At 36.5% G+C, this 23,211-nt stretch overlaps 5 protein-coding genes and 1 non-coding gene across 7 annotated transcripts; 5 read left to right on the top strand and 1 right to left on the bottom strand.

Annotated features, from left to right (window-relative positions):
* The first annotated feature begins 474 nt into the window (after positions 1-474).
* LOC122313175 (protein BASIC PENTACYSTEINE4-like) lies at positions 475-3,936 on the top strand. 2 transcript variants are annotated; one of them, XM_043127949.1, is made up of 4 exons: positions 475-630; positions 1,094-1,343; positions 2,482-2,661; positions 2,770-3,936. In XM_043127949.1, the coding sequence occupies exons 3-4, from the start codon at positions 2,593-2,595 to the stop codon at positions 3,646-3,648; spliced, it is 948 nt and encodes a 315-aa protein (XP_042983883.1). In that variant the 5' UTR covers positions 475-630; positions 1,094-1,343; positions 2,482-2,592; the 3' UTR covers positions 3,649-3,936. The 2 variants fall into 2 exon arrangements, with proteins under 2 accessions (XP_042983883.1, XP_042983884.1); XM_043127950.1 differs by having other exon boundaries at positions 2,755-3,936.
* A 3,930-nt stretch (positions 3,937-7,866) lies between these two features.
* On the top strand, positions 7,867-11,725 carry LOC122313576 (bZIP transcription factor 29-like). The gene is made up of 5 exons (XM_043128689.1): positions 7,867-8,164; positions 8,261-9,652; positions 9,799-9,931; positions 10,025-10,109; positions 11,113-11,725. The coding sequence occupies exons 2-5, from the start codon at positions 8,388-8,390 to the stop codon at positions 11,349-11,351; spliced, it is 1,722 nt and encodes a 573-aa protein (XP_042984623.1). The 5' UTR covers positions 7,867-8,164; positions 8,261-8,387; the 3' UTR covers positions 11,352-11,725.
* Positions 11,726-12,896: 1,171 nt separating this feature from the next.
* TRNAL-CAA lies at positions 12,897-12,980 on the top strand. The gene has a single exon. It is a non-coding gene; the product is annotated as a tRNA-Leu (tRNA).
* Positions 12,981-13,800: 820 nt separating this feature from the next.
* LOC122314054 (amidophosphoribosyltransferase, chloroplastic-like) lies at positions 13,801-15,937 on the bottom strand. The gene has a single exon (XM_043129436.1). It carries the CDS (start codon positions 15,816-15,818, stop codon positions 14,073-14,075), a length of 1,746 nt encoding a protein of 581 aa, XP_042985370.1. The 5' UTR covers positions 15,819-15,937; the 3' UTR covers positions 13,801-14,072.
* A 2,546-nt stretch (positions 15,938-18,483) lies between these two features.
* LOC122313011 lies at positions 18,484-19,381 on the top strand. Its single transcript, XM_043127697.1, has 3 exons — positions 18,484-18,644; positions 18,762-18,827; positions 19,036-19,381. Exons 1-3 carry the CDS (start codon positions 18,597-18,599, stop codon positions 19,081-19,083), a joined length of 162 nt encoding a protein of 53 aa, XP_042983631.1. The 5' UTR covers positions 18,484-18,596; the 3' UTR covers positions 19,084-19,381.
* A 3,204-nt stretch (positions 19,382-22,585) lies between these two features.
* On the top strand, positions 22,586-23,211 carry LOC122314286 (auxin-induced protein 15A-like). Its single transcript, XM_043129783.1, has one exon. The coding sequence runs from the start codon at positions 22,714-22,716 to the stop codon at positions 23,152-23,154; it is 441 nt and encodes a 146-aa protein (XP_042985717.1). The 5' UTR covers positions 22,586-22,713; the 3' UTR covers positions 23,155-23,211.

Raw genomic sequence — 23,211 nt, 5'->3', positions numbered from 1 at the left:
TCTGAAAACTGAATTCCAGCCACGTGCAATGTGCATTGGAACATGCTAAGGGTCTGCATCTGGATTAGATTTTTTTTTCGGTTCAATTAAAAATCTGAAAATCCAGATGATCTGGACAGATAACCAGTCGGATTGGGTCCGGGCGGATACTATTCAAGAAGGCAGAAAATAATGCATAAGATATGGTGGTGTATAGGATTTGAGTTTTGCTATATACAAGTAAAGTCGTGTACTAATCTGCGTATTAATATTGATTTATTTATACTTAAAATTTAAATTAATATTATTTTTAATAAAATCTATTTTTTGATCAATCACATCAAATTAATTCACAGATTAGTACATAATTATATTTGTAATTATATTTTTTGATAAAATTTATCAATAATAAATTGTGAAAGATTTATCTGAAATTTCTTTCATTTAAAAAATATAAAAAAAAAATAAATATCAATACAATTAATTAAAAAGAAACTGGAGTAGGCCCGTAGTATTGCAATCGGAGCACTGGCGAAACCAACCAACATTACATCCTCTTCTGCCTGACTAGTTTTTATTTTTGTTGACAGTCTCTGAAAATTTGAGGATAGGCGTTTTCCTCTTGGAGCCTGTCCGTTTTCCATCATCATTGTGAGTATTCTTCTTAATCTCTTCGCCCTCTCTTTCTCTCTCTCTGAATTTTCACGATGTTTATACATTTTTTATTTGCACCTCTCTGGGTTCGTGCTAATCTGTTTACCTTTATTTTGGATTTTGTTTTGCTCAAAAAACCTCAACGTTTACTTAAACTCGCCCTTACAACACTCATTTTCTTCGGATTCGAGCTGTTGTTTTCTTTGGACTCGTCATATTTCGTTGGGTTTACTCGAATTTGGTGTTGGGTCAATTAGTCTAATTTAGGTGTTCTGTAAGTGGGATTGAAGTCGAAGTTTAGAAAAAGAAACTGGAGTTGGGATTTTTCTTATAGAAATTGCATTATTTTATTTCAACTCTTTCAGATAAGCTTTTTCTGTTATTTTACTGTTTCTATTTGTTTCGTAACTTTCTAGTGAAGAAGTTTTTTCCCCACTATATTGAAATTTGATGTGTGCAGGAGTTCAACCTGTGAGAAACCGAGAATGCCGTGGGACTCGGGTTCCAAAGCTAATGTCTTGTATGATCTTCGGAAAAGCTAGTCCATCTTTTCATGGGTTTCGATAGTGAGGAAAGAAAGAACGTATCTGGAGATTAGTTGGTGGGGCATACATCTAAGTCAAGGTCATAGTTATTTTAGACTTGATGGATGAAAAAGTCGATGATACTAATGAAGAGGCCATTTTGTGAAACTATTCTTGTGAAAAGAGGTATAAGTTAATGGCATCTAACGACAATGACGATTTTTTATCTTCACTAAACACGTTTATGGATTGAAAATCTACAAAATCTCTGTGGCTGGTGTCACATATAGTGAAAGTGGTCTTTTTTCTCTCTTTCTTTCCCTGCTATTGTGAGCAGGGGTCAGGTAAAATGTTTAGATTTAGTCGTTTGCTTTTGTGAGTCATTAGTGCGAGTCATTTGAATAAATTGGACTTTGATTGGTATTATATATATACACACGTATGTAAAAAATAAGAGGCCTTGCTATGAGGGCTCGGTCTCTTCAAAACATATGCTTTGGATGCTTATGCTGTATCCTTGCAAGGTTAAGGCTTGATCTTCTATTTTTTGGTAGTTTAAATGATGCAGTGGGAGTTAGGCTACCTTTCAAAACACTGCAGCTTATTATATAGGCAATGATAAATTATAAGATCTTAGAGAATTTTTATAATTGTTGGTTTATATCTGCTTAATTCTTTTATAACTATCGAGATTTTTCCCCTTTTTAGCTAGTTAGCTGCATTTAGAGAAGACTTATGAGTGGGTTGGTTGCTTAACTTTTATGCTGTGAGTTATGGTTAGTTAAAGCAAATGAAAAGTGGTAAGTCATGGTTAAAAAGGGTAAGGTGTTTTGAGTGCTATTCCTTTTTTTTCAGTGTCCATGATGGGCAGACAAAGGTCCTCTTTATTCTGTGTTTGAGGCATGCCATTAAAGTCGACTCTCCTGCTGTGAGAAGACTAAAACCTTTGCTGGTAATAAGTTTTAACCACACATACAGTGCAATTTTAGATTCGTGTTGTACTTTTAGGTGGTGATGCTTTTTTCACAATGTCTGATACTGGCTAACCTAACACTCCCTCCCCCCTGCGTGGTGGGGGAACAAAAAGAAAAAGAAAACACATAAGCTCACTAAGCACTTACAGATCATGCCCTCTAGCTACATTATGGCAGTTGTAAATAGAAGAACTCTTAAAAGTTGTGATGTTTGCCTTTTCCTCTGCCATTCTTATGGTTGAACTTCTTTTCTTAAAAGTTTGACGCCAGAAACTAAATGGAGGCATCATTAGCTCTGTTGTTATTTGCTGTTTGACTTGGAATTCAGCTTTTGGTTTCTTTGATAGCAGACCGTGTCTATGAGATGGAAAAGTAGTTGAGGCCAATTTCTGTTCAATTGGGAGTTTGAGAAGCTGCTTGAATCCGATTTCTTTCTTCACTGCTAGTAATCTGGACCTAAGATGGATGATGGTCGGAAACATGAAAATGGGAGACATAAACTGGATTATTACAGAGAATCACATTCTCCGGTACTATGAAAGCAAAAAAAATCACCATTTTCTGTTGCTATCTTTTTTTTTTTTTTTAGCATACAACAGTTCTATATAATTTGAATGGGATAGAAATGAAATTTGCAGTGGAATACGGTGCCCCAGCATCAACTGAAGGAACCAAATGCCTTAGTCATGAATAAGAAGATCATGTCTATTATTTCTGAGAGGGATGCTGCCATTCATGAAAGGAATGCAGCAATATCAGAAAAGAATGAAGCCTTGGCTGCCCGAGACGAGGCACTCCATCAACGAGACGAGGCGCTTGCTCAGCGGGATAGTGCCCTAATGGAACGAGACAATGCCTTTGCAGCACTTCAATTCCGGGATAATACCATGAACTTCCCATTGAGTGGCAGAATTCAGCGTGGTACAAAGCGCATGCACCACCTCTCAAACCATCCAGATAACATGGCAGAAGCTCCTTACAACACAAAGGAAGCACAGATAACCAATGCCTTCCCGATAACTGTTATAGCTTCTGCAGCTGTCAAGTCACATAGAGCAAAGCGTACAAAGGACAACAAGGCAGTTTTCTCTAAGCAATCGAAGTCTCCAAGAAACGGGAAGAAATTAGGTGAGGATTTGAATAGGCAGGCTACTTCTGTTGGTACAAAGTACAGATCTGAGTGGGACAGTCAGGATGTGGGCTTGAACCTGGTTATTTTTGACGAGTCTACCATGCCAGTGCCAGTTTGCTCTTGCACTGGAGTACCCCGACAATGCTACAAATGGGGGAATGGTGGGTGGCAGTCATCTTGTTGCACCACCAGGATGTCAATGTATCCCCTGCCTCAGATGCCAAATAAACGCCATGCACGAGTGGGTGGCCGAAAAATGAGTGGAAGTGTCTTTACGAGATTGCTCAGCCGGGTGGCGGCAGCAGGCCATGATCTATCACTACCATTGGATCTCAAGGACTCCTGGGCCAGACACGGAACAAATCGTTACATCACCATCAAGTAGGTTATGGATTCAATCTCTGGGATGGAGTGCATTTTCTTATTGAGCCTCTTAATCATATCCTAAATTCTACCGATATCTTCATTAGTAAAAAATGCTGGACTGAATGGAAGCAAAAGATGGAACATTGATAGAGGGTCCAATATAGATGAATTTTATCTAGGTCTTAGAGTTTGTACTGATTGCACTATAGATAGCCAGACTTAAAAGTGGTCTGCTTGTTTTGCAGCCTCACCAAAATTCCTCCTAGAAATCTTCAATCCAATAGCATCAGCTACATTTAAAAGAAAATCTTCCATTTCCAGAAATCTTTCTTTCTTCCGAAATCAGAGAATAATGAGAGCAAAGAAACTGGAGTGAAGACCTCCGATTATATTCATGTAAATGGCATTTGTCAAAGACAAACCATTTGACCACGAAGATGAGATGGAAGAAATCAGTAGCTGCAGTCCACATTCCCTAACTAGAGCTACCCTAATATGTTCAATCCATATTCCCTCGTTATCTTCAGAAAGGGCTTGGAACTTGGAAGGACTCCATGTACATTTCCTAATCTTAAAAGATTACATCCAAACAACATAAATGGAATTTGCAATCTTATGGTGTACAAGTTTTATGCACTCCTTTTGAAAAAAAATCTGGGACTTACATAAAAAAAGAAATTTTTTATGGGTCTGACTTTTTTTCAAAATGAGTTCGCAGGGCTTGTGCATCATAAGACTGTATCTAGTATTACTTAACAAACAAACACCCAATTTCTAAATTCCAAAATTCAAAGAAAATAATGATGAATTTGGTAGAGACTAGGGATTAGAACCTTCGTTTACTGAAACAACACTTCCAAATTTAAAGACGCATGAGTCTAAGAAATAAAACAACAAAAAATGAAACAAAATTAATCAAAACTCCCCTTTATTTACCAAGAAGCTTACTTTGTCTGATCTCAACATAATGTTAGTACATGTCAAATTATCACTATATTGAATCTCTAGGCTGATGCAATTTCTTAAGATGGAGATTTGTATAGTTAATATATCTGTGCATATATATATATTAATATATATATATATATATATATCGCTGGTTTTGAGTTGATCGGCAATGTCGAAAATGGGCCAACTATGGGGATGAAGCTCAGTTTGTGCCATTTAGTTAAGGAGATAATAAGATTTGAACTTCCACATTGGCTTTTTTCAAAATGGAAATCAACATAAGAATATGAGAGAGAGATAGCCAAGACATAAAGTAACGATGTCGTTTGGTATATTGGGCCCCCAAGAAAGGACAAAACGCATTTCCCTTTCCTAGTGTAATGGGCTTTTGTCCTGCACAACGTGGGCCATACTTACTCGTTTGCTCTTAAAAAGTGCTTTTACGGTAGCAGATAAGCTTCCCTTTTTAGTTGTGCTCTAAAAATTTGCCACGTGTTTAGAAGGTCCTATGACCCCGTCTGGGTCGGTGGATCCCAGTGCTTAAAGTCAACATGAGGATGTCATAAAAGATGTCATAAAAAACGGTGCTTTTATGTCCACGTGTAAGCTATCCACATATCCATTGAAAACTAATATTACTATATACATTCATAAATATTATAAGAAATATATTTTGTAGCACTCTTTAATTCTTAAGACACTAAACTTTTACTCTAAATTAGTTTTTTCTTTTGGAATAATTTTAAAATTTTATAAATTTTCAAGCTTAGAAAAAAGGCCAAAATACCATTATGGTACCGACCATAACCTTGATCAAATCAAATTATTGCCCTTTTCTACCCAAAAAAAAAAAAAAACATTATTGTCCTCTAATTCACTGAAGTGCAATACATGTTATAGAAAAAGACTATTTGTATGGCTTATATATATATAAACTTAATATATAATTGAAGTGAGTTATACAACGATGAGAAATATGGTGTTTTAACTATTTTTTTAATAATTATAATAAAAGAAATTATGTTTATAATTTTTAGATATGCAAGTTCCGTATATTCTATTTATAAAAAATAAATAAATCAGAAATTTATATAAAAAAAATTTATTTTTTAACGATGCACTTCACTATTTTTTAAATAAACTGCACACCGCTCTCAACTCGTGCGAGCTACTGTTAGTTTTAATTAGGATTTTTTTTTTCTTATATGTATATTTTAATACTTTTAAATGTTTTAAAAATAAAAAATCATAATATTATTAAAAAATAATTTTTTAATCATTAAAAAATAGAAAAATTATAAAATAAAATAAAACTCTATTTTATATGCTTGAACCCCTTAGCCAAGGCAGACATGGTTGGCAGCTTTTGTACGGTAATCCCATGATAATGTGTAGTTATTTCCCTGCAAAGAGTGACTGATTTCCAAATCACTGCCCAAAAAGTGCCATATTTAAAAGGTTTTAGGTGAGTGTGTAAGATGCCAATTTAAGATGTTGTTTTCCAAAGTTGCACGTTCTGGTTGATTTCACTTTTAGACCCGGTCTTTTCCCCTAATCAGGGTTTCGTATTTCAGGATTTAATTTAATTTAATTTAATTTTTATTATAATATGGAGTGTTATTAAAATAAAAATACAAAGGAGGAATTCATCATGAACAAAGCTTATCAAACAAAATTTTCAATTTAAAATCATGGGATATTAAGAATTATGTCTTAGATGTTAAAAGTAATTAGAGCTAGATATAGCACGTATAAGGTAAAAAGGTAAGAGTAATGATTGATACATAAGTCTCGTGCATTCTGATTTTTTTTTTTTTAACTTATAATTTAAAAGTAGATTTTTTATAGAGATTTCATATTGAAAAATGATAAACTCGCAATATTTGTCGCAACATTTTACACAATTATATTTTAAAAATTAAAAGTATTTTATAAAATGTCTCATAAAAATATTTCTATTTTAAAATATAGTTATAAAATATATTGGAAAAAGTATTGTATGGATATGGTTACTTGGGATTCATTTCACTAAATTATATCGCTAATTTCTTAATTTGTTTAATGCTTTAATGTGAAATATAGATTGATGGGATAAATATTAGTTATCCTCATCCATCTAATATTTTTAAAAGTATGATAATAAAATATGACATGTTTTTATCAAATAAATATGATATATTTTTAATGAAATAGATATAATATATATTTTAATATAAACAGAGAACAAAACTAATAATATTTATAAAATGTCATTTTCCTAACTATAAATTTCAATGTTGAAAGCTCTTATTTGCTAGGCAGCATTCCCACATACTATATTTTTAAAATAAATAAAAAATATTTTGTTTTATTATTTTTACACTAATTAAATTCTTTTATTCATTATTTTTAAATTATATATTTTTTAGGAATAAAAAAATTACATTAATGTCACCCTTGTGCTATATGCATCCACGTATTTAAGTTAAAAGTAGCAATAAATTAGAATTATATAATTAATAACTAGACCAATAATACAAATAGACTATATATCTATAATTTTCGATAAAATAACTTTATTTTATTGAGCCGCGTTAAATGACGATAAATTTAAATAAATTGAAAGGTCATAAAGTTTTAAAAATTAAAAATTATCCGTATTTTTTTGAATATATAACATTTCATATTTTCTATATATAATTTTAAAAATAACATTTTTATCTTTATTTAAAATATTTTGAAAATCATAATTAAGATTTGAAAGATCAGGAGGAGTGCGTGTTTTATGCTCGAATACTAATGGAATATAAGCACAAAAATAGAAATAAACAAAATAAAGTCCTAATTATCACAAGAACAAACCAAAAAAGATAAAAGTAAACATTAGTGGAGTACGCAGCCAAAATGACAATAAAATATATTTGTATTTTATTAAAAATATAATTATAAAGAGTAATGTTATATATAATTATAGAATATATAAGTACTGTGTAGTTATTTTAAAAAAGAATAAAAAATTATTATTAAAAAATAATTTCTTTTCATATAAATTTTTTATTTATTTATTTTATTTAAAATAATTATACGAAATTTATATACTTATAATTACCATTTCTAAATTATGAAATAATTTTAAATTTATTATTTTTTATATCCAATTTTGAGAGAGAATATATAAGCTGACGAGAGAGAGAGAGAGAGAGAGAGAGAGAGAGATGAGGTCGGAATAAAATTGAAATGCGCAGGAAATGCAAATTCCGCCCAAATGAAATTCCTATTAAATTCACGCGTAGCCAGCCATGAAATCCGTGTCGTAGTCATCGTCGGCGTCATCGTCGTTTGAGAGAGAGAGAGAGAGAGAGAGTGAGAGAGACACGAAGAAGGCGCTTTCTTGAGTTCTTCTCCTTCTCTTTCTTCTAGAGAGAGAGAGAGTGCGTGAATTATTTCGCAGAGACTCTGGCTTTGGCATTTCCGCCAGACTTAAGTTAAATGTGGGGGACAATCTCATTTAGAGGTGCCATTCTCCAACGCGCACCATCTCTGTCTCTGCTAACTTTTGTTGGCCGGCAATTTTTTGCCGTCTTGTTGTAATGCCACCTTCTCGGAAGGTATTGTTTAGAGAATTCTGGCGGTTATACCTTTTGAATATCCTGATGCGTTTCCCCTTCTTGTTTGTTTAATCTTTGCTTTTACTCATTTTGCAGATTGTTGAAATTTAATTTGCGTCACCGAGTGAGTTTTGGTTTAGACAAACCTTTGAGTTAAGATTTAAGAACTCTGTCAAGTGGTAGTTTAATTATCATAGAGTAAAGGAGTGAGCTTTGAAGCAAAATGGGTGACACGGAAGAAGCTAATAGTGATACGATGCAAAGACTTCATTCTTCATTTGGAACTTCTTCTTCTTCCATTTTAAAGCCACATTTATCAGTGGATCAACTCAATATACGCCAATTGAGCCCTTCAGTAAACCGTGCCCGTCATTTTCAGCCAAATTTTAGTGGAGATAGTACCAAAAGAATTGGTATACCGCCTTCACACCCCCATCAGATCCCACCCATCTCGCCGTATTCTCAGATCCCTGTGTCCCGGCCGGTAAACCAGCAGACGGGTTCTCAGAATTTTAGCCCGGGGCCCGCTCATTCGCGGTCCTTGTCACAGCCGTCGTTCTTTTCGCTCGATTCATTGCCCCCCCTGAGCCCGTCTGTGTTTCGTGACTCCTCATCCACGTCGATTTCTGATGCGGTGCCGGGTGATGTGTCAATGGAGGATCGGAATGCGGGATCGCGTTCTTTGTTGCCTCCCTCACCTTATTCGAGGGGAGATACTTCCCGGGTTGGGGATGGTTTACCCCCTCGGAAAACGCATAGAAGGTCAAATAGTGATATTCCATTTGGGTTCTCTAGTATAATGCAATCTTCAACGCCCCTCGTTCCTTTGAGAGCAGCGGGTGGTTTAGAGAGGTCGGTGTCTGGAAGAGAGCCTGCTCAACTTGTTAAAAAGGAATCGAGTTGGGGGAAAGGTGGTGAAATCAATACCGAAGGTATGGATGAGAGGAAATCAGAAGGGGAAGTTGTGGACGATCTGTTTTCTGCATATATGAATTTGGATAGCCTTGATGCATTGAACTCTTCGGGAACAGATTACAAGAATGGAAATGAGAATCGTGAGGACTTGGATAGTAGAGCAAGTGGGACAAAGACTAATGGAGGTGATAGCAGTGATAACGAAGCAGAAAGCAGTGTGAATGAAAGTGGGGGCAACATGCAGATGGCAGGACTAAACTCTTCAGCTGGGAGGAAGGAAGGGATAAAAAGGAGTGCAGGGGGAGATATTGCCCCAACTACCAGACACTACAGAAGTCTTTCTATGGATAGCTTCATAGGGAAGTTGCACTTCGGTGATGAGTCACCTAAACTTCCACCTTCACCAGGAACTCGTCCTGGACAAATGTCACCCAGCAATTCAGTTGATGGTAATTCGGCTGCCTTTAGTTTGGAGTTTGGAAATGGCGAGTTTAGCGGGGCAGAACTGAAAAAAATTATGGCAAATGAAAAACTTGCTGATATTGCGTCGATGGACCCAAAGCGTGCGAAAAGGTATTACATTCTCTATCCTTCATAAAACTCATCAGAATAAATCACCAAGAAGCATGAATGGCCGTGCTTGGTTTCCCCTTTTTTGAGAAAAGTTGTGTGAAACTTTTTAGATATATTCTATTAACCTCAGTGGTTGTCTAAATTAGGATTTTGGCAAATCGTCAATCAGCTGCTCGTTCCAAAGAACGGAAGATGCGGTACATTTCAGAGTTGGAACATAAGGTTCAGACTCTACAGACAGAAGCTACCACATTGTCTGCACAGCTTACCATATTACAGGTGGGGATTTGAACTGCTGATATTTTGTTTCTGTATGCCGTCATTAACCATTTCCTAAATTGCTTTGCTTTGTCTTCTTCACTTTGTGTGTAGAGAGATTCGGTTGGTCTATCGAACCAGAATAACGAATTGAAGTTCCGTCTCCAAGCAATGGAACAACAGGCACAACTTCGTGATGGTACATATCTTCTCTTCTAATTTTGCTTTTTTCCATTTCGTTGGTAGATTTCACAATGTGCAACTATTGGCATGTTCAAGTTTATTTAGGAAGTAGTTAATTAGTTATGGATAATTACTAATTGCTTCTTATGATTTCTCTCCTATATTTTGGGTATTATTTTCTCTAATTTTGCAGAAATATCTTTATCATTATACATTCATCATGAATTGGCATTGTTACTGTAAGCTGACCACCTATATGGGTCTTAATGCTTCATTACTCGATAGACATATGAACTGTTCACTCATTGTTGGTGTATGATGCTCCTTTCACTATAATGGGAAAAGAGAGCCTTATACTTGAGCATTGCTTTGTTCAGTTGTTTGGTTCTTTTCAGCTATATATATCAGTTTGCGGCACTTCAGCTAGACAGAAAGTCTGGCCATGTCAAATTGTGAGGCATCAGGTCCCCTACTGCTAGAAAGCAGAAACAACTAACTTGACCTAATTGTATGTGGACTAGATTCATGAACTCCATAGATACTTAAATGCAAAGATCGAGGGCCCTACCAACTTCATTCGCCTGCATTCATAAACATTTTATTCGTTGAACAAGGCAATTAGTGTCATTTTTTCTCCTAACACTATAATGGCAATAATATTTTGAAACATATGCATGTAAAAGCATTTGAGCATGTGGAACTTGATTGGCTTAGTAAAACAATCTTTTTGTTTGCAAAGAATGAATTAGTCAGTTGCATATATCCTCAAAATTCATTTCCAGTTCCCAACCTTACAGTTGGAGGAACGTATAAGATACTGACCTAGAAATATCCAGGATACACATCACTAAACATGTGATACCATCAGTTCTCTTTCTGATGCTCCATTGACTGTTCCCATCTACATTTCATGTCATTATTCAATTTTCAACACACAACGTTAACACCAAAACTCAGAACCATTTGTGCTACATTGGGCTGCTGATGTGACTTTTGTTGCTTGTGGCATAATGGGATAGCTTTAAATGACGCCTTAACAACCGAGGTCCAACGGTTGAAGCTAGCTACGACAGAGTTGAGTGGGGAGAACCCTTCAAAGTGCATGGTTCCACAGCTTTCTGTTAATACTCAAATGTTCCAGTTGCAGCAGCCTTCTTCTACCCAGCACAACATTCATCAGTTGCAACAGCAGCAGCAGCCACCTCAGTCACAGAACCAGAATAGGAACACCACCTCGAAACCCAACTCCCTCCAATAGGACGTGAAATATGGGTTTGTTGATTGGTTGGCCCTTCGCATTATCACTCACTATAGTTTAATATCCGGTAGTAGTTACTAGATGCATTCATTCGTTCATATACCGTCTTCAATCAAGGTGTGTTAATCATTCATTCAACCTGTAATGCTTGTCCAGCTCGGACTATGGTATGAATTCAGATACAAATCCCAACACTAATTTATGTTCTTATCTTTTGCTTAATTCTGGTAGATATGTTGGAGTGTAGACATTATTGAGCACAATTTCGTGTATTTTTATGACTTTGGAAGAGTTAAGTCACTTCCACCTGTGTAAGAATGATACTTATATTTGATTGCTTCTTCTTCTGCTCGGTGGTTAAGCTCACCGCATTATCTTTGGTTGCAGATGAAAGCTTTTACCGGCCAAATCTTGGCCGTTCATTTATGATAATTAAATTCAACCTTTTCAAAATTTCCTTCCGTGTGGTAATAAAAATAAAAAATAAAAAAAAATATTTTAAACATAATGTCAAAAGGAACAGTTTTCTCCTAACAACAAATAATAAAGAAATAAAAATATTCATTCTTGGAGTACTACTCCATGGGAAAAAGTTGAGATTAATTGAGAAGATTAGAGATATTTTTATATATTAGACTATACTCAACATTTAAACACGCACAAATATTTTCATATGAAGTGGGTCATAGTATTTGTGTATTTTAAGCAAAACATATAAATAAAATAATTATTTTATAACTATAACAAATTAATCATTAATGAGTTCTACTATTTTTTCAATTTTTTATAAACATATCTCAAAATACCCCACACTAACATAAAATTCACTTAAGTATATTAACTTATTACTATTCACAAATAAATTCAGATCATCTGAGATATTTTAATTTTAGATATTTTGATCAGAGATATTTTCATCTGAAGTGGTATGGACTATGGAGTGGGTCATATTATTTGTGTTTTTTTAGTAAAATATATAAATAAAATAATTATTTCATTATTATAACAAATTAATTATTGATAAAATTTATTATTTTTTTAATTTTTTATAAATATATCTCAATTTACCCCCACACCCTTAACATAAAATCCACTCAAATATCTTAATTCATTATTATTCTAAGATGAACTGAGATATTTTTAGCATTCAAACAAGGCGTGGATTTTAGGACATGTTTTGGGGTTAAATCTGGTATTTCATTTTTAATTCTACACTTAAGCTGTAAATCTGAAGGAAAAGTTCGATATTTGACAAATTTAAGGCGAAAGTTTCGGTAAAGTAATGATATTGCACAAAGATTGCCCACGAGTTGCGGACACAAGGGAAAAGATAAGAAAGCCCATTGTTCTACAAAGAGTACGTGAATTCTAAGATTTTGTACCGACACATGGTCCCTCGCCCTCACTCATCAAAGTCAAGGCGATGAGTGAGTCGGAGTGACCATTGCGAGTATTTTACAGAATATGATATCATTCGTGAGAAATTATATTTAATTGTTATGAAAGTGTTAATGAATATATAAGATGGAGATAACCAGACAGTCAGTCAGGATGGCCGAGTGGTCTAAGGCGCCAGACTCAAGTTCTGGTCCTCGTGAGAGGGCGTGGGTTCAAATCCCACTTCTGACATCTCTATCAAATTTTTTTCCCCCCATCTTCTCGTTCTCTTCATGAACGGTAATTAATGTAATTTATGCCAAACAAAAGCATAAATCATAAAACCTATAATGCTTGTGTCGGGCAGAAAATGGCCGACTCTGCAGTTTGTTGATGCTGCCATGGCCAGCAGTCGCACTAAAAAGTCTTTCTTTGACTTGCCCATTTAACGCCAATGATCTTTCCGAGGTGCGTGGCAAAGAGATCACGGATTGACGTCCGTACTATAATTTTCAAAGTTGGTTTTGCCAGCTGATCACCCAAATGTTGGAGCTGTGCATTGGTCATGCGACAACATTTGTAACTTTCTCAGAAGACAATAACGTGAAATTTTCATATCATGTTTTTTATTATAATTAATAACATTGAAACCTTCTTGAGGTTGATATATATATATATATATATATATATATTATCAGGCTATCAGCTGTACCCTATTAGATTTCTTCTGTTATTTTGGGTGACTTTAAGAGGTCAATTGGGTTATCTTGCACATGCTGACACATCGAAAATTGGAATTATTAATTAAGGATCGATTTGTCTTGTTCTGTGGAAACTTGGAATTATTTACTTTGGTAGGATCTTTGTTTTTTGAAGCATCCTCAGTAGGCATCCTCAGTAGGCATGGAAGGTATTTTCACATTTAATACAACATCAATAACTTTCATGGTGCACGATTTGGAAAGAATCAGAGAATTTGTTCAACTCACATCAAGCAATTCATCCATGGAAAAATGCTGAATACGTTATGTAGCAAAGGGGAAAAATGGTAGTGGGAAGAGAGCCAGGAAGCAATGGTAAATACTCAGTCCAGATATCAGAGCAGACCTTGATACACAAGACTTGACCTTGGATATAACAAGACAATGCAGTTGCTCACAGATCATTGTCCATCATCACAAATACTAAATACTACGACTAACAAAATTGTACAAGCATTATAGCTTTAAGAATCCGAATTCATTTGAGGATGCAGATACAGCTGCATTTAGATCATTAAAAAAAGGTCTTATACGATAAAGCCGACAAATCGAAAGCAACACAACCATCCGTGTATGACGGGCATTAGGCACCACTAACCTCCAATTCTGTTTTGGGTTTTGCTTGAACCCAACCTCCATCAATGGAATCTAAACTCCCATTTATGCCATCATTGACAAAATCACCAACCCTTTTCACCTTAAGTTCTCTAGGTTCAACAGGATACTTTCCAGAGAAGCAAGCATAACAATAATTGGGAGAATCATTACTCAACAACTTCTTCAATCTATCTAATGGCAGAAAAGCAAGCGAATCTGACCCAATAAACTCCCTAATCTCCTCTACGCTCATCCTATTAGAAATCAACTCCTCAGAACTAGGTGTATCCACTCCATAATAGCAAGAACCGATAATGGGTGGACTTGCAATCCTCATGTGAACTTCCTTAGCTCCTGCCTCCTTTAACAACCTAACAATCTTGGAAGAAGTTGTTCCCCTCACAATCGAGTCATCGACAACCACAACCCTCTTTCCCTCCAACACTGCTCGCACCGGTGACAACTTAAGCTTCACACCAAAGTCCCTTATCTTCTGAGATGGTTCAATGAAAGTCCTCCCAACATAGTGTGACCTTATTAACCCCTGCTGAAATGGCACCCCAGCTTTTGCAGCATAACCAAGCGCAGCCACTACCCCAGAATCCGGCACTGCTATCACAACATCACAATCAACGGGGGATTCAGTTGCAAGTATCTCTCCAAACCTGTGGCGTGACTCGTAAACAGACCGCCCGAAAACCACCGAATTGGGCAAAGCAAAGTATATATGCTCAAAGATACATTGTTTTGGTTGACGATGAGGCATTAGGCAAAGTGAATGAATCCCACTTTTTTCAACCACCAAAACTTCACCAGGAAAGACCTCCCTCTCGTACGTGGCTTCAATCAAATCAAGAGCACAAGTTTCCGAGGCAAACACCACAGCACCGTTGCTCCTCCTTCCCATAACCAAAGGCCTAAACCCAAACGGGTCTCGCACCGCGACCAGCTTGTCCTCGGTCAAGAACACCATTGAATAAGCCCCCTCAAGCTTCTCGCATGCATCCACAATTCTCATAACAAAAGGCCTTTCTTTTGAAATAGCAATAAGATGAAGCACAACCTCTGTATCAGAGCTAGTATTGAAAATTGAACCATTCTCTTCGAGCTTAGCCCGTAGCGAACGATAATTCACCAAATTACCGTTGTGGGCTACCCCAACAGAGCCAAACCTGTACCCTGCAACAAAGGGCTGCACGTTCTTCAGCATAGAAGAACCCGCAGTCGAGTACCGCACGTGTCCAATAGCCAAATCGCCGGGCAAGCGATCGAGTTTCGACTCGTTGAACACTTCGGAGACTAATCCCATTCCTGTAACCGATTGGAGCACGTCGTCTTTAACGGCAACGATGCCGGCGCCTTCCTGGCCACGGTGCTGCAGCGCGTGGAGAGCCAAGTAACAGAGCCGGGATGCCTCCGAGTCGCCGAATATTCCGACGACTCCGCACTCTTCGCGGGGCTTATCGTCATCGTCGAAATCCAGAGAATGATCTTCCGGGCATTGTTTTTTTGAGGGGAAAAGGTCGGATAGAGGGTTTTTGGATGAAGCTGAGAGAGGGGTTTTGTGGGTGTGAGAAGAGGTGGGGTAGTGGGAAAAGCAAGGTTTGTGAGGGAAGGAAGATTTTGGGAGGACTTTGGAGGATAGAGAAATATGGGTATGGGGTTGGTTCAGGGGGAGAGGAGTGGGTTTAGCGAGATAAGAAGAGACGGGGGTGAGATTGGTGGCGGCCATGGAAGAGAGTGAAAGAGCTTGAAGAGGAAGAGGAAGGAATAAAGAGAGTTTGAAGCAGCGAGAGGTTTTTAAAGGTAACAAGGACTGGGTCGTCTCATTCTAGACTCCGAGGGAAACAAAAAAAAGTGATTACGTTACAATGTATTTTGATTATATTTAACTTTATTTCATAATTCGTATATATTATTTCCTAAATTATCCCAAAAATACTCTAAAGATCAAAATCCAAAACTAGACAACATAATATTTTCCCTCAAAATCCGGGGATTATTTGGTTTTGTTAGCAGCCAATGATAATTTCTAATTGTAGAAGGCTATAGAGGCTCTGATGATGTCGTTTTCCATATATCTGACTACTGGGTTAGAATTGATGCATCCAATTTCTTTTTTCCTTTTCATGGCTAGTCGGCTGGTCCATGACTTTAGGACGATAAGGAGGCGGTCAATGTAATGAACACTTTGCCCATCCCCACGTTTGGATGCATGTTACATGACATGTTTGGATGAGTGGGGACGTTTGCTTTGCTTTTAATATTTCACATTCCTATCGAAGAACTAAAGCGACATTTTGTTTTAGAAAAGAATAAATACAATTATTTTTATAATTATATTTTAAATGAATCATATTTTTGTTAGATATTTTAGAAAAATATCCTCTTTTATTCTGCAATTTGGGCAGTCTCAAAGTCAAGTTTTTCTTTTTTTTTTAAGAACAACCTTAAAGTTAAGTTGGGAATACGGTTAAGTCAATTGGGCGGTGCATATCATATAACAATAGCTACCAAATGTACTTTTGAGTCAATAATGTCATGCTACGCTATTTGGTTGGCGGATGGGACTTGCGAGAAGACATTGAAATTCGATACCCCGTGCTTGGGCCGACGGAGCAAGTGGGACAACTTGTGGAAAAATCTACTCTCCAACTCTTTCCACACGGCTGGCTAATGGCTATAGGGTAAGGAAGAGTTGGAATTCCTTTGGGAGGGCCACGTCATCCAAAATATTTCTTAAACTTTTCTTTCCTTTCTATTTTTTTTTCTCTTTTCTTTTCTATCCCTTTCGAAGTAATATTTTAAGTGGGGTCCTCATGTCAATGGTGGTGGAACCCAAAGTATCAAGGCTTTCCATCGTCCCCACAGAACGGGAGGAGGTGCCAGTCGGGCGAAAGGTGCTGGATTACGTACCCGTTTTTGGGTTTTGAAAGTGAGTCCTAAAATCCCACGCTCCAAGAGAAATGGGTAACAAACATAGGGACGATAAAGGAGATACAGGACTACACCACAACCTCAAAGACACCAAAAGATATACCATTACTACCACAGCCTGTCCTTGTCTTACCCTGTTCCATACGTTACTATTCTCCAATGAATGTGTTTATGTGGGTCAGGCACCCACTTGCAACCTTCGAATCTGGTATCTGGTCCGTATTCCGACATGCTACATTAACATCAATCCTTCTTTCAAGAAAGATAAAATGAGAGAGAATCTAAATTTCAATGGAATGCGTCAACCGTAGCAAAACAACAAAGATCCTTTAGACAACCTTTGTTTGATGTACATGTTGTTCCTTCTTCGGATGGTTTCTGCAATATCTTTTGATTGTAATTTTTTATTTTTTTTTTGAAAAAAAAAAACAGGAGAACTAAGCTCCTAATTTTATTGAAGCCTCGCTTTTGGCATATAAATACTGTGAAAATAAAAATCAACAAATGAAATCAATAAATAACAATAAAAAACACATCTTTTTAATTTTATTGAAGTCTCATTTTTAGAAGAGGAATACCGTGAAAACAAAAATCAACAAATGAAATGAACAAATAACAAAAAAAAAAACACATCTTTTTAAATCAAATTCTCATATAAGTAAGACTCAATTTATCAGTCATAATCAGACCCCTTAGAGCACTAACAATGACTTATCTATCTTTATCTTTATTCTCAAATTTGAATAAACTTCCTTTAAAATCATCTACATTAGCTTATCTATATCTATAATTTTAAATAACTATGAATAGTTATTATTTATCTTTGAAAATGTCTTTTTCCTTCTTCAAACATTATTTTTATTATTTTTCCTTGTCTAAGTTATGAATTTCTATGAAATTAGACCACACATAGAGTATGTGTGGATTTTTCTATGTTGCTGAATATATATATGGTAGATTGAATTTATTGGACTTGGATATTAAATTTGACTTGAATTTATTGGACTATCTAGATTTTAGGAAAAAAAATATAATAATAATTTTTTATTATTTGGTAAAAAAATACATAATTTAATGTAGAATTTTTTTTTCATCTTCAAAATTAATCTTCAAAAAATGTGATTTTGAAGATGAAGATATATAAACTATTGCCAGTACCCTTAGTAAGGAAGGGACCAGAATCAAGAGCGCACTTTTGAATGTAATTCATTTACCTATTATAAAGGATTGCATTAAAAATGGTATTTTAAGGTGATGGTTAATAATTAATTAATTAATTATATTTTAAAGCACTAATTTCAAATGTTCATAATTGATAATTGTATTATTATTTGTCATTCTAAGATTATTTAATTGCCGAAAAGTGTAAGAGATGTTAACATTTTATTTTAGTTAAAAAAGTGTTGTTTCGAGAGAAAACGGCTGAAAGTTTAACGTCGTTTAGGACTGAAGAAAAAGAGGTCGTCGTTTCGTGCTTTAATTTATTGGCCCTTGGAACTTTTGCAGGCTCCCGTCTGTTTTGATTTTTCTCTCGCTCGCACGCACAGATCCGAAGAATAAGAAGAAACTTCCGATGGCGCCGCCTCCTGGACCTTATTCCGGAACCAGCACCCTCGCTTTGGTAATCTGGTTTCTCTCTTTCTCTGTTTGGTTCCCAAGTAAGAAAAAATGAAAATGTCAAAACTTCATATCTCGAAGCTTTGTAAAATCCGTGGGTTTTTGGGATTTTTCTTAATAGGTGGCTCGTGCTTCGGCTTTCTCTATTGGACTCGTTTACGGTAGCCTTAAGCTCAAGTACCTAAAGGTACTTCCAATCGTTACTTATTTATGCAAAAATTACTAATGTTCGATTGGATTGCAAAAATTCATTTTTCATTTGCATAAAATTTCTTAGTTTTGGAATTTAGAGCTCAGGCAGTAAATGTCAGATTGACATACATATTTGAAAGTTCATTCTTTTAATCATGCACTGCTGAGATTCGCTCATGAAAGGTTTTTTTTTCCATCTTCAGGCAAAGGCTAATTCTCACAAGAAAGCTGAAGTAAAGGCTCTTCACTGATGGGAATAGGCTCCCATTAACGACGCTATTTTGGCATGTCTTCTGTTTGGAATAGAAATAATAAATAATGATTGATTGTACCCATTTTTTCATCTTTGCTTTGAAGCATTTTGGATTCTGATACCCGGCCTATAGCTGCTGAAGTTTCCCATGAGCCATTGTTTTCTCTGAGATCTCTTTACATGGTCGCCCCCAATTTTCATGACATTTCTGTTTTTACTTCTGCGAACCATGGGGGAAAATCTTAGATGATTGTATCTTCCATTTGTTTTGATTAATTATCATTTTTGGCTCTGAATTCCTATTGTATGATTTCTGCAGTGTTTGATATGCCTTTACCCTCTTGGCATTTGTTGTCTTAATGATCTTTGGGATGAAGCTGAATCTGATAATAATTCTAGGTCGATATGTGGTTTCAACTGCTTATTTTCGACAAAAGAAACTCAGAATAAACTTATAGATGGATTTGTTGTATACCTTGTACCCTAGGTGCCATCATACTTTACTCTAAAAAGATGAAATTGATGAAAGTTTTTCGTTTGGATTGGGGAATGCCTAGATTGAATTCATTAGGCTTCTTGATTGCAATTTACCCAAATCTGTGTAATGTCACACCAGTAACAGAAGCTGTAATTTTGTGCTCTCGTGAAGCAAGTAGAGCTGTGGGTATCTGTTCTGATCTAATGCACCGATTTGAGAACATTTCATTGCTGAATTTTGTGAGCCAGCTAAGGACTGTTGTTTACTATAATTATAAAAGGACGCAACTGGTCATTCTATTTGAGGGAGTGGGTTCCCTTATTTTTGAAAGAAAAAATGAACTCCATTCTCTTGGAATCAAATGAGATGCCTGGAGTTCTGCCACAACGTGCATTGTTTGCCCTTCCTCCTACTCTTAGAAGGGAATATGAAATTAAACATTTGATTCTTCATAGGATAAGATGAAGATGGACATGTTGAATTGATAACAGGAAATGTTCTCACAAAACAATGTCCTGGCTAGAAGGGATCACCAACCGTTTATGACCTTCAATGTTCCTCACGAAGAACAGCGTGAAGGCTGTGAGCATTTAAGCCGTGGCACCTAGTTCATGGAGGATGTATCCATGGCTATGATTGTGTTACCAAGTTTCGGTTGTCTTGCAGGTTTGTCCTAATGTTCATGGAGAGGGGAATTACAGGACTTGCTAAGTTTCCGAGTACTACTGCTAGTAGTTTCACTTTCATCTCCATAAAATACCTTGACTCTCTTCTTATTGGTAATTGGCTTAAGAATATTAATTCCCTACTCTATTGGCTTAATAACGATAACAAAACCAGGCAACTTCTCAATACGAAGAGTGTCCATTCTGTAGTTGCAAATGAATCTTGGCTTGAGATATACGTAATACGAACGTCAGAGTTCTTCGGAGGTGCTGGGTTAATGCTGGTTGGGAATCAAGGGATAATATTACACTTAGGCCTCCTACCTATTAGGCCGAAGAGACTGCTGATGGGAAGAACAACTTGGGCCTCTTCCTTAAACGTAGTTAGGTGGAAATAAAGTAGCCATGGCAGGGGTGGACCTCAGCGTAGTCTAGATTTTCTAGTTCCTCCCGAGTCCAGGTATTTGTGATGCTTACCTAGTTACTTGGGGCATAGAGATGAGGAACATTTTTGCAGGTTTGGAATGTAGATGACTCGGATAGTAATAGTCCGCAACAAGATCGCGCGCATCATAGCATGGACTATATCCAGAATTCTCACTACTAATGAAATGGGAACCGTTCATGATTACCTGCTGACGAGCTGCGGCTCATCTGATTTGGTTTGTTTTTTGGTTTTTTGTTTTTGACTCTTTGATTTTTGTAGAATTTTTCTTTTTGTATTGTGGTTTGGAGTTTATTAATTTTTTGAGGCCTGGGTTTTGATTATTTATTTTATTGTTATGGAAATCTGTAACCCCAGGATTACAGTTTTCCTCTCTAAAAAGTAAGGGTTATTAATAAACTTGGGCTATCGTTTTTTTTTTTAGGTAAAGAATCTTCAAATTTTTTAGGCTCTGAGGGTCCAATAGTATCACCATGAACCACTGGCTAAGGGGGTGATTTTCAGTCCGAACTCTCTTGTTTTAACTTGCATCCTTAACTGGTATTATAACTACATAAACAATTTTCTCACTCGCAAAGAAATGAGAACTGGCCTAAGATTGGAGAAGCAAAGCTTTGCTTATTTGAGATGCAGTCGAGAACTTTGGCTTTTGGAGGGGGGGATCTTTTGTGTTCTGATTGTTCTTATAGAAAGTTATTTTTGTTTTCTGTCTTGAGTTGTACGGACAAAACTACCGTGGCTTGCTCACCTCAAAAGTGAACTGTAACATGAAATAAGATCGAACTTTTTGGGTGAAGAACTCATAAATACAAAAGAGTGGAAGGGATTAGAAGAAGGTCATGATACTCGATCAAAATGCTAGATCGACTCTTTCAACCAAAAGAGTGAGAGCTATAATTGGAGTTTAAACCCTCGAATGGACTAAATTTTAAGCAAAACCAACCTATCACAAGTTTATTCCTAATGATTTTGGGAGTGGTTATGTGCCTCAATTAGTGGTAGACACAGAATTGGGTAGTGCAGTGAACCAAAAGATTTTGATTCCCTGTTCCAGAAGACACATGATTTTGATTCCCTTTCACTTGGCTTAAGTTCAATATAAAATACTTCCTCCATAATAGGACTGCAAAGACTTCTTGATTCCCAAAACATGCTTAGATCCATATATATTGGCCCATCTAATCACTCCTTGAGCAGGTCCCAGTATAAATTCCTTATATCCTTCATTATTTTCTATTTTAATCCACAGTACTATGTTAATAAGATTACAGGGAGACAGGAAATCAAGGGATCGGAAATAGCAGAACACAAAAAATATGGACTGCATCTGTTCCTTTCAGCTTTAACTTTTGAACTTTACTTGCTGTTATAGCCTTGTTCTGTTCTGCTAAACCCTTGTTTGGGAGTTTCAAGTGTTGAAGATGTATATGTTTCAGAAAAAGGATAGAAAAACTTGAAACATGTCTATGGTCTCCATCTTTCTCCCTCACCAAATTTACTGTATATGCTCACTTTCTCCATATCTTAAATGCTCACTTCTTTTCATGAAAATTATCAGAGCTGATGTAACGAATCCATGAAAATGATACAGAAAAGCTTTGAGTTAGGTTGACGCAAGTAGTTTTTAGAGTGAGCTCTGGTACCATGTGGGCTTTTCCATTGCAAAGGACAGACAATCTACCCAAATCATATCAATTGTATCAAAAATATTTATCTCAAACTAAATGACACTAATCGATGAAATAGACATTTGTTTAATGCAACATCCCACTACAATTTTTGGAACATCTCCCAACAATAATAATACAACATGCACTTAAAAGTATATTATTTTAAACAAGCAATGGACATAATCTTGTGATTATCTCCAAATTTAAGGCTACTCTTCCCCTCCTGAAAGTTGAAACCATGTATAAATACCCTTCTGCTAACAGTTTCCTCAGGAAATTCTCAACGAGCTCCAACCAAGTCGCTCTAAGCACTGCATCGTCTTTCTCACACTCACTTTAACCCCCTATATTCCTTCACTTTCCAGAGAAAATGTTCCGGGGGATGGGAAAATGCAACAGCATCCGCCGCATTGTCAGGATCCGACAGATGCTCCAGGGCTGGCGCGAGAAGTCGCTCATCACGGCCTCACGTGCGCCGTCCGATGTTCCGGCTGGACACGTGGCGGTCTGCGTGGGGAGCAGCTGCAAGAGATTCATCGTACGCGCGACGCACCTGAACCACCCGATCTTTAAGAGGCTTCTCGTGCAGGCAGAGGAGGAGTACGGGTTCTCGAACCAAGGCCCTCTAGCGATCCCGTGCGACGAGTCGCTCTTCGAGGAGGTCATCCGAGTCGTGTCTAGTAACTCATCCCGGTCCTCGAGTCTGGAAGACTTTCAGAGGTGCTGCCACGTGGAAATCCGGAGCCATCTTAACTTCTTGGGTGAATCCAGGCCGTTGCTTTGCGCGCCTTCTGAAAAATCAATCTGCTGAAATAAATATCAACTGATATTAGAATTTATTAATAGTATAAATTATTTAGTTGGGTTA

This window comes from Carya illinoinensis, chromosome 6 (assembly GCF_018687715.1).
Source record: "Carya illinoinensis cultivar Pawnee chromosome 6, C.illinoinensisPawnee_v1, whole genome shotgun sequence".
Classification (NCBI taxonomy): domain Eukaryota; kingdom Viridiplantae; phylum Streptophyta; class Magnoliopsida; order Fagales; family Juglandaceae; genus Carya; species Carya illinoinensis.
Note: the sequence above shows the minus strand (reverse complement) of the source record. Positions and strands in the feature narration are given on the sequence as shown.

Bases quoted from the DNA above. Each gene is read 5' to 3' on its own strand.
- LOC122314054 (XM_043129436.1), bottom strand. From the start codon at position 15,818: ATGGCCGCCACCAATCTCACCCCCGTCTCTTCTTATCTCGCTAAACCC.
- LOC122314286 (XM_043129783.1), top strand. From the start codon at position 22,714: ATGTTCCGGGGGATGGGAAAATGCAACAGCATCCGCCGCATTGTCAGG.
- LOC122313576 (XM_043128689.1), top strand. From the start codon at position 8,388: ATGGGTGACACGGAAGAAGCTAATAGTGATACGATGCAAAGACTTCAT. The intron at 9,653-9,798 runs GTATTACATTCT...TGTCTAAATTAG, and splicing joins GACCCAAAGCGTGCGAAAAG to GATTTTGGCAAATCGTCAAT. The intron at 9,932-10,024 runs GTGGGGATTTGA...CTTTGTGTGTAG, and splicing joins CACAGCTTACCATATTACAG to AGAGATTCGGTTGGTCTATC.
- LOC122313175 (XM_043127949.1), top strand. From the start codon at position 2,593: ATGGATGATGGTCGGAAACATGAAAATGGGAGACATAAACTGGATTAT. The intron at 2,662-2,769 runs GTACTATGAAAG...TGAAATTTGCAG, and splicing joins ACAGAGAATCACATTCTCCG to TGGAATACGGTGCCCCAGCA.
- LOC122313011 (XM_043127697.1), top strand. From the start codon at position 18,597: ATGGCGCCGCCTCCTGGACCTTATTCCGGAACCAGCACCCTCGCTTTG. The intron at 18,645-18,761 runs GTAATCTGGTTT...TTTTCTTAATAG, and splicing joins GAACCAGCACCCTCGCTTTG to GTGGCTCGTGCTTCGGCTTT. The intron at 18,828-19,035 runs GTACTTCCAATC...TTCCATCTTCAG, and splicing joins TTAAGCTCAAGTACCTAAAG to GCAAAGGCTAATTCTCACAA.